This window comes from Dipodomys spectabilis, unplaced genomic scaffold, assembly GCF_019054845.1.
Source record: "Dipodomys spectabilis isolate Male_0828 unplaced genomic scaffold, ASM1905484v1 ptg000141l, whole genome shotgun sequence".
Lineage (NCBI taxonomy): Eukaryota > Metazoa > Chordata > Mammalia > Rodentia > Heteromyidae > Dipodomys > Dipodomys spectabilis.
Window position 1 is genome coordinate 11,450,449 of NW_024870818.1, and position 10,500 is coordinate 11,460,948.

At 38.9% G+C, this 10,500-nt stretch overlaps 1 protein-coding gene across 3 annotated transcripts in view; it reads left to right on the plus strand.

Annotated features, from left to right (window-relative positions):
* Positions 1 to 10,098, plus strand: part of Asb3 (ankyrin repeat and SOCS box containing 3) — a 108,387-nt gene extending 98,289 nt beyond the window's left edge. For all 3 annotated transcript variants that reach the window (XM_042691208.1, XM_042691207.1, XM_042691209.1), the window contains exon 10: positions 9,321 to 10,098. In XM_042691208.1, the coding sequence (XP_042547142.1) occupies positions 9,321 to 9,526 (206 nt within the window). In that variant the 3' untranslated portion in view covers positions 9,527 to 10,098. The remainder of the gene's footprint in view (positions 1 to 9,320) is intronic.
* The last annotated feature ends 402 nt before the right edge of the window (positions 10,099 to 10,500 follow it).

Genomic DNA, 10,500 nt, shown 5'->3' on the forward strand with positions numbered 1-10,500 from the left:
TGCTAGGGGTAAGGCCTCAGGATGTATTGGCAACGAATCAATACACTGCGCGGGAAATTTAAATCATAATTCTAGCGGATGATTGGCGCAATACAAAGCAGGAAAAGGGCTGGGGCTAATAATTGGTCGGGCTAGCGGACTGTTGTGCTCTAAAATAATTGGACGGTACTTCTAGGGTGACTTAGGGGAAGTGGTTGCCAAATGGCCACTATCTCTGATCCCAGGCCTGGGTAGGAGTGGTTGCCATGGCCACTGTCTCTGATCCCGGGCCAGGTGGGGGGGTGGGGGGGGGGTTCTGGAATGTGTACTTTGTCATGTACTCCCTGCCGGAGTACTTCAGCTCCGGATCCGGGAGTGAGTGTCTGGGGCTCGAGGGCGGGTAGAATAGCAGCTGCGTTCTTTAAGGTTTAGCAAGCCTGTGTACAGAAGCAGAAAGGCAAGTTAAAGAAAATACAAAATGGCAAATACAGGTCTATCTGGTGAGATAGATATATATATATATATATATATATATATATATATATATATATATATATATATATATATATGTATATATCACGCTTCTCACTGACAGCATTGTTCTTTAGTTTGATTATGTGTGAATACCTGTAAGTTATTATGTCCAATTGTATTTTAGTTCTAGCTTCTGCATATGAGAGAAAACACGGTTTGTTTCTCTGAGCTTGACTTACTTAACATGATTTGTTCTAGGTCCATCCATTTCCCTGTAAATGACATCATTTATTCTTTTTAATGGATGAGTAAAATTCCATTATGGATATAAATCATATGTTTTTGGATCCATTCATCTACTGTGGATATGTACTACATTTTTTGGATCCACACATCTATTGTAGGGCATCTGGGCTGTTTGTGAGTAGTAGAGCAATTGAACATGGATGTACAGATGTCTTTATTGTATCCTGATTTGTAATGTTATGGATAGAAGCCCAGAGTGGTAAGGTTAGGTCATGAGGAAGTTCTATGTTTAGTTTTTTGAGGAACTTCTGAAGGACTAAGCTAACTCCATTCTAAAAGCAAGCCAGCATCTCCTGTAAAACTGACCTCAGGTTAAACTTAAGGGACAAAACAGTTATTGGAAAAACCAGTTTTTGGAAAAGTTCTTGGAAAACCCACAGTCGAAACTGCAATTATACCCCTAGCAACCCCAGTTAGATAACACGACCCCAGTTACTGGAAAATGGACAGGTTGGTCAAGTTCCTGGAAAAAGCTGTAGGGTCATAAACAGTTAAAAATATATTGTTGCCGGGCGCTGGTGGCTCACGCCTGTAATCCTAGCTACTCAGGAGGCTGAGATCTGAGGATACTGGTTCAAAGCCAGCCCGGGCAGGAGAGACCGTGAGACTCCTATCTCCAATAAACCACCAGAAAACCGGAAGTAGCGCTGTAGCTCAAGTGGTAGCGCGCTCGCCTTGAGCTGAAGAGCTGAGGGACAGCGCCCAGGCCCAGAGTTCAAGCCCCACGACCGACAAAAAAATAAATAAATAAATAAATAAAAATAAAATATATTGTTGCCTACATTCCTATGGTTAGTCTTATGTATCCCAACCAATGATCTGCTTGCTATGTGGGGTTTAACCAATCCCGTAACTACTAAGTTGGAAAGCCTCTACCCTTACTGGAATTGATTATGCCCCTAACCAATGAGCTTACCCCGAAATTTGCTCGCGAAATGCTGACCAATTGCTGACCAATTATGTAGAAGCCCACAAACCTTCAACCCCTCCTATTTGCTGGAGACCCTCTAAGAACCCTACTGAACATGTGGTCGGGGCTCACAGCTCTGACGGGCTGCGTCAGTGACGATTATGAGTCCAGGCTCGAGCTTGCAAATAAACGACTCTTTTGCTGTTTGCATTGGTCATGGTCTCTCGGGGTCGCTCGGGGGTCTCGAGTTTGAGTCTAACACTTCTAGATTGTTTTGTCCAGAGTGATTGTACTAGTTTATATTCCCAGCAACAATGTAGTTGAGTTCCTTTTTCCCATGTCCCCGCCAGCATTTGCTGTTTGAGATGAATCTCAGTTGTTTTGATTTGCATTTCCTCTATGGCCAGGGTTGTTGACCATTTCCTCTTATTTCCATTCTTTTTCTCCTGTGAAGTCTCTCTTTAGCTCCTTTGCCCATTTATTGATTGGTTTATTAGTTTGGGGGAGGGTTTATAGTTTTTAAGCTCCTTGTTTAGTTTGAATATATTGGGATTTTTTTCAAGTATATTGCTGGTAAAGATTTTCTCCAAGTCAGGATGTAAGTTTTTATTAAAATAAAAGATAGAGTCCTTAAAACTCTCAATCTGACAGACCAGGGAATAGCATTTAAACCTTTAAAGATATATTGAGAAAATAATAGACTTAAAAAAAATAAAACAAAAACTCCCAACAAGCCAGTACCACATTTCTTATTACCAAAATAATAAAAACCTCATGCTGCATAGATACTGAATTTTTCTACTTATCTGATCAACCAGTAAAAAGCAAGCACTGAAGGTCTTCAACTATAATTAATATCTTATTCATTTATTTTTGTGTGTCAGTTGTGGGACTTGAACTCTGGGTCTGGACACTATCCCTCAGCTCTTCAGCTCAAGGCGAGTGTTTTACCACTTGAGCCACAGCGCCACTTCCGGTTTTCTCCGTGGTTTATTGGAGATAGGAGTTTCATGGACTTTCCTGCCCAGCTGGCTTTGAACTGCTAACCACTCACTCTATCATGTTTGTTCCAAATGTGGACCATAGGCAGACGTCTTTAATAAAAGTTACAAGTTTTGTTTTTCTTTTTGAGCCAGTCCTGGGGTAAATATACACCAACTGAAGATCAGAGTATTTGAAATGACTTTCCAAGGTTACACTATTAATTGGCAATGCCTCCTTAACTCCAGCACAGCTATTATTGCTAGACAGCGCCTTTTCTGCTTATTTCATTTATTGTTACTATACTGATTATTCAAATTTTACTTCCTGCTCCAATCTCTTATTTTTTAGAATCTTCAGGTAGTTTTCTTCTGTATATTCTCTAGGATTTGGTTATAATCAGAGGAAGACAGAGGTTATATAAGTAACTAAGAACAATTGGGGATAAAAAGCTGTAAATCATCTTGAAAGGACAGTATGAAGGAGATGGCCTAGAAATTGAGTACCTTTGATATGGTAAGCAATGCAAAGGAGCCAAAGAAATACAGTCCAGTGGACTTTGAACATTGTCATGAAAACAGTGTAGAGATGAATGGTTGTGGTAAATGTTATGTATATATAAGATGCAGATTTAGTCTGTGTTATAAATGTTGGCATCAGCAAGCATCATGAATTAAGAATTATGAGATTCGTGTTGATTGTTGTGATTTTAATGAAACTTGATTTTACTAAAACTTCATATAATATCTAGCATATAAAAATGCATGAAATTGAAGGGTTTCTATAGAAATGAAAGGTCAGGTTGCTTGTCTGCTAGTAGAGCTATAGATAAAAACTGGGTTTAACATATACTAAATGGAAAATGGTTGGGTCAGGAAAATAAGTTAAAGTGTAACATGTTTCAGACATTGTTTGCTGGGCTATCATCTTAAGAACACAGAATTATTTAACAAATATGAATCGCGTTTGAATAGGTTTCCTTGAGAGTATGTTTACCTACAGCTTCTGTGGCCTTTTTAAATGATAAATTCAAGGACTAGCTTGATCTACCAGCCTCGTGGCAACACATCTGGAAATACTGCACATCACTAAAACATTCATAGGAGTCGTGTGTGCTTTGAAATATTGCATATCTGGTTAAAAAATTCCCTTGGTATTTACTGGCATTTTAAACTGAAATGTCACTGATGGGCAGAGTTTTGTCTATGTTAATAATATTCAGCTGAAAGACTACCTCAGTTCAATTGAACACAATTTTTACCTCTAATTGTTAATTAGGCCAGCAGTATTCTCAGAAGGAAAATCAAAATGGTGCAATTAAAATTTGAACCAATATCTGAAGCAACTATAACTTTACTTAAAAGAAAATTCTAAAACTTAGGTAGTTTCAGTGGATATGTGGCTTAGAAAAACCTATATTTGAAGTATAGACCATTTGGATCTAGTTAATAACAGCTATGTTGTTAATACATGGTATCAGGTAGGCCAGGCATTCATGCTTCCCCCTAACAGATGTCTGTTGGTTCAGTTTGGCTTGATAACAAACAGTTAAGCTTCTGTATATGTATTAACATAAATACATGATTTATTAAGCTAAAGATTGGACTTCAAGCCAGGTGCTGGTGACTCACACCTGTAATCCTAATTACTCCGGAGGCAAGATGTGAGGATTGTGGTTCAAAACCAGCCTGGGCAAGAAAGTCCGTGAGACACTTATCTCTAACAAACTACTTGGGAAAACCTGGAAGTGGTTCTGTGGCGCTAGCATAAAGAGGCTCAGGGACAGTGCCCCTAAGTTCAAGCCCCAGCACCAGCAAAAAAAAAAAAGGACTTCATTGGTGTCAGGAAAGAATTGTTGGTACTGCAGGGGGGTAGGAAAGCCAGAGAAACTTCTCCAGTCAGCCTGAGGGGTTTTTGAGTCAGTGTAATGTATCAGAGACAGCAAAGCTGGAGCTGTACTAAGGAACCCTTATTCCTAGCTGAGCAGTTTTCCTCGTCTCACAGCTATCCTTTGTTTTCCTTCTGGGCATATAATAAATATTCACATTAAAAAGAATGTGAAGGAACTGCTTAATTTAATAGTAAATATTGAGCGCTTAACTGAATGTAAGTGGACATTTTCTGAACCATCTTCACTTTAAACTACCACCACCCTGGATTAAACAGTCTTGTCATTTCCTCTCAGCCCATCTGACTATGCTCATGGCAGGCGCAGTATTTGCAACTGGTAGGCTTTTCTCAAGAATTGCCAGCATACTTTTTCCTTCCCAGGTGACTTCTATGCTTACCAGTTTTGTATATATCTGAAAATTCATTACATTTGTACATATTATTGTAATTAAATAATTTAACTCCAAATTGCATAAGCCAGTGATTGAAACAGAGTGTGAGAACACAATCATTGTTTCTGTTACAGTAAAGATGATTTTTTTTTCTTTTAAAGTGAGGTTGCCCAGTTTGGCCTCAAACTCATTTCATGCAATACTCCTACCTCAGCTTCCCAAGCAGCTGAAACTACAGAGGTATACCATAAGAAAAACTTGATAAACATAACAGCATAAAGAACCTCAATGAAAGCTGCTTATCAATAGATGACTAAAGAGGAGAAAGGAGGGGAGGGGAGCTAAATACTAGCTAGAAGGAGTTAGGCTAATGAGAGTGAAAGAAGATGGATATTTTGAAATAAATTACTGCCAGTATGAAAATAGAACTCTGAAACCTCTTGAACTTGTAGTAGGAAAGGATATGTAGTGGGATTAAAAGGGGAGTTATGAGGGATTGGTTGGGCTACATTATTTATGTGTGTGGATATGTCATAATGAAATCCCCTCTTGTATAGCTGATATATACTGACTGATAAAAGAAAACTTGGTAAAGATAAGCACTGAATAGAAGTGGAAGTTGAATGAGATGTGGGTGAGATAACTGAAAGACAGGAGAAATACAAAAATACAGAGAGATTTTGTACTCACCTTGCTTTACACACACACACACACACACACACACACACACACACACACACACACACACACACACACACACACACACACACACACACACACACTTTTATAGCTGTTGTTGCCAGTCCTGGGGCTTGAACTCAGAGCCTGGGTGCTGTCCTTAAGCTTTTTGCTCAAGGTTAGTGCTTTACCACTTGAGTCACAGCTCTGCTTCCAGCTTTTTGCTAGTTAATTGTAAATAGTGTCTTATGAACTTCCCTGACAGGACCAGCTTAGAACCATGATCTCTGAGCTCAGCCTCCTGAATACCTATGATTAAGACATCCAGCTTTGCTTCACATGTATTTTCAAATCTAGGCTGTAACTTAAAGAAGTGAACTGCCAACTGCATTGTGGGTGTGGCTTATATATGCACTTAATTTCACTCTTCATATTTCTTTTTGCAGTGCTGGGGATTGAACCTAGGGCCTATGTCCCCAGCTATGCATGCATTTCTGCCCATTTCTCCAATGCTATCATGTTTTCCTATCTTTCAAGCAAGAAAAGTAACTACTGGCTTCCCATTACTGCAACATATACCCAGAATTTGATTTACAAGAGAAAAAGTTTACTTTGGCTCACAATTTTGGAAGTTCTAATTTGTGATTGGTTGATTCTGTTGCTTTGGGGACAGTAATAAGATAGCACATTATGGCAGGAGTGTAGTAGGATAAAATTGCCCACTTCATGGTCAGGAAGACTCCCACAATCTTAAAAAAAAAATTCTGCATTTTTTTTTATTGGTGCGTATTAATTGTACAATGTGACAGTGACATTTCCATACATGTATATGATACATTCTGATCATATTCACCATCCCACAATCTTTTTTTTTTCTGGGGCATTGCTCTTATGGCCCAATGACCATCCCCTACGTCTCAAACTTAAAAAAAATTAATTGTACAAGGGTGTTTTGATTTAACATGTCAGTTTGTGTACATAGTGCCGCTTTTTTGGGCGGGGGCAGTCCTGGGGCTTGAATTCAGGGCTGGGGTACTGTACCTGAGCTTCGCTTGCTCAAGGCTAGCAGTCTGCCACTTGAGCTACAGTGCCATTTCTGGCCTTTTCTGTTTATGTGGTATTGAAGAATTGAACTCAGGACTTCCTGCATGCTAGGCAAGTACTCTACCACTAAGCCACCTTTCTAGCCCCATAATGCATCTTGATCAGGGTCACCTCCTCCAGCCCAAATCTCAACTCTTGAACCTCTCATCCCATTACCTCTGTGCCATTCTTTAGCACATGGCCTTTGGTGGAGGGTGAGGGTGCAATCCAGATCCAAATTATAACAAAGATTCTTCTCAATTTACAGAAAAGTATACAATTTATTCATTATTTTTAATTAAAAATTATTATAAAGTACTTGTACAAAAGGGTTTCAACTTAACATGTGAGTTTGTAAGTATAAGACATGGGTATGAAACCATGTAAACAATATACAGGCTGCAATTTTACTATACATTTATTAAATCTATGTATGTATGTATGTATGTGTGTATGTGTGTATGTATTTATGACAGTACTGGATTTTGAATTCAGAGCCTTATACTTTCCAGGCTAGTGCTCTACCACTTGAGCCACACTGCTAGTTCTGGCTATTATTTATTTTTTGTTGTTGTTGTTGGTTGTGGGGCTTGAACTCTGGGCCTGAGCGCTGTTCCTCAGCTCTTTAGCTCAAGGCTAGCGCTCTACCACTTGAGCTACAGAGTCACTTGAGATAAGAGTTTCAGGGACTTTCCTGCCTGGGCTGGCTTTGAACCGAGATCCTCAGATCTCAGCCCCTTCTGAGTAGCTAGGATTACAAGCGTGAGCCACCAGCGCCCAGCCTGGCTATTTATTTTGTGTGTGTATGTGTCTCTGTGTGTACTGGTCCTTACTCAAGGTTTGGGTACTACCGTGAGCATTTGTGATCAAAGCTAGCAATGTACCACTTGAGCCACAGCTCTACTTCCATCTTTCTCATTTTTTTGGTGGTTAATTGGAAATAAGAGTCTCATGGACTTTCCTTTTCCTGCACCAGCTGGCTTTGAACTGTGATCCTCAGAGCTCAGCCTCCTGAGTAGCTAGGATTATAGGCATGAGCTACTTGGACTCCACCTTCTAACTTTGACTTAAGAAAATACCCATCTTTTCTTAAACTTACACTTTTAGGTACAAAATCAGATAACTTTCTTTTTATTAGCATTGCATTAGTTAATACAGAGTGGATTTTACTGTGACATTTCCATTTATATATACAATGTGTTCAAATCAATCTCATTCCCTTTAGCAGTCTCTCTACCTTCCTAAAACTATTCTAGTAACTCTCATTATTCTATTTTCATGAATACTGTTTTTTTCTGTCGTTTGACAAATTTCTTAAACTTTAAGCTTAACTTCAATTAAATTTAAGATGTGAAGTTAACTTTAGTGGTGTAGAAGATAGGGGAAATGATAGAGAATTAGTGTGTGCTGGCCCATTAGGGATTAGGGATTAAGGTTTAAGGAACCCTTTACTTGGTGCTAGACTACCTGGTCTTGTATCACTTGTGCTCTTGATGGTATTTTTGATGCTCTGATGCTAGTCAATTAATCATTGCTACACTTCACAGGGCTTTATAAAATATTTCTTATACTAACTAAAGGTTTGATTCACATAAAAGCACTAGTTGTTTTAGTATTCTCAGTTTTCATGGACATTAACCTCTTCAGTTAAAACTTTTCATCTTGGAAAATGAAACTGCTATCATGTGGTGGTTCTTAATTTTATTCATAGGATGATCACTTAGTTGAGAATTAGCTTTTGGCTGCTGTGACTTTAGCAAAAACCCTGGGCACATATAGAGGCTTTAGAGTCAGATGGACCTGAGTTTGAATCTTGGCTTTATCGTTACCAGGTCTGTAACCATTGGAGAGTTACTTATAAATATATGTTTTCTTATCTTTATGATAGCATAATAATATATACCTCAGGTAAGTTGTATGTGTGCGTGCGGTTACATGTGCTCACTTTATAAGGATAATGAAGATGAAAGAGAATATGTGTGAAGTTCATGGACATATGTTCCCTTTGTCTCTGTGCCCATTTTAAAATTTCATTTTATGTCACAGCTGAAAAGAAGATCATGTGGACACTTTATATCCATTCCCTTGATGTGGCAGGTAGTGGTGTGTCCTGTCATTTCTAAAGTTAGCACATCCATTTCTTCAATGTCACATAACTATTGTTAGATCTTTAGAATTTAAACATTTAGTTTTTATGCTGACTTTGTAGATCAATAGCTGGAGGGAGGGAAGCCAAATTAAATGAATAAAGTCTTTTACTTGTAACCTTTAGTTTTCCAGGGGACTGGGATCTGGAAAACAGTGTTTTGAGGGTCAGCCTAGTAGAAAAGGCTGTGGGACTCTATCTCCAAAATAAGTGGCAAAAAGAGGACTAGAGGTATGGCTCAAGTGGTAGAGCACCAGCCTAACAAGTAAAACCAAGCAAGCACTAGGCCTTGAGTACAAACCCCAGTACCACAAATAGGAAAAAAGAAAAAAAAAAAAGGAAAAAAAAAAGGAAGCCCAAGCCATGTATCACTTCTTATTTACTAGGTGACTAGGGGCAATGGTGCTTGCATTTACCTTAAAGTACTGTTAGATCTTTCTGTTAATATTGCTTGCCTTTTTTTGTTTGTTTATTTCTCCAGCCTCTGTTCCATGCCTAACCCATCTTTGTCGTTTGGAAATTCGGTCCAGCCTAAAACTAGAACACCTTCGATCTGACAGTTTTATCCGTCAGTTACCACTTCCCACAAGTCTACATAATTATTTGCTCTATGAAGACGTTCTGAGGAGGAACGAGGTTCCTGAACTGGCAACTATTCATGATGGAGAAATCAGTGAAGCTAGTTGAAACAGCTCATTTCTTACTCTGGAAGCTATCAAGACAACAGAGCCATGGAGTACAGATTATTCATGACTTTGTACTCATAGAAGATAGGTTTTGCTTATGTGATTTGGTTAGGTTTGGGGGGTAGTAATAAATACGAATGTTTACAATGGGCTTCTAGTAAAAAGATATTGTAAGTTTTATTTGTATTACTTTTTGCAGTTTCATTTCCAGTTACACTTTGTTGTAATATTTATTTCTACTTTATTCTGAATCTGCTGCTGCTTTTAGTGCTAGACATGGTGCATTTCCACCTCTGTTTCATGTTCACCTGGTGCTTGCAACCAAGAATGGAAAGCATACGCTGCACCAGAGTATGTGTACCTGCCCTTACTATTTTATTTGGGGATGATTATCTCGTAAGTGATCTTATCCTGTTGTATTCTGTTTTCACTTCCTAATCCAGTTACTTGATGCAAGAATGGTATTCATTACCTTTTCACACGTAAACTCAGGGGATTTTTCTCGGCCTGGGCACTGACCCTGAGCTTCTTTTTGCTCAAGGCTAGCGCTCTACCACTTGAAACACAGCACTACTTCCAGCCTTTTCTGTTTATGTGGTACTGAGGAATCGAACCCAGGGTTTCATGCATGCTAGGCAAGCACTCTACCACTAAGCCACATTCCCAGCTTGGAATATTTTTTTTTTTTAGGATTATAGATCAATTTTATTGCTGGTCCCTCTTTCTTAAGTTTTTTATTTTTATTTCTTTTTATTTTACTCTTTGGCAAACTATTATGTCGCATTGGTGTGATCTCAAAGACATGTTCAGTTTAAAAAATATTAGATCAGCTGGGCAGCAGTAGATCATGCCTGCTCAGGAGGCTGAGATCTGAGGATTGCAGTTCCAAGGCAGTCCAGGCAGGAAAGTCCATGAGACTCCTATCTCCAATTAACTGCCAAAAAGTCGGAAAATGATGCTGTGGCTCAAAGTGGT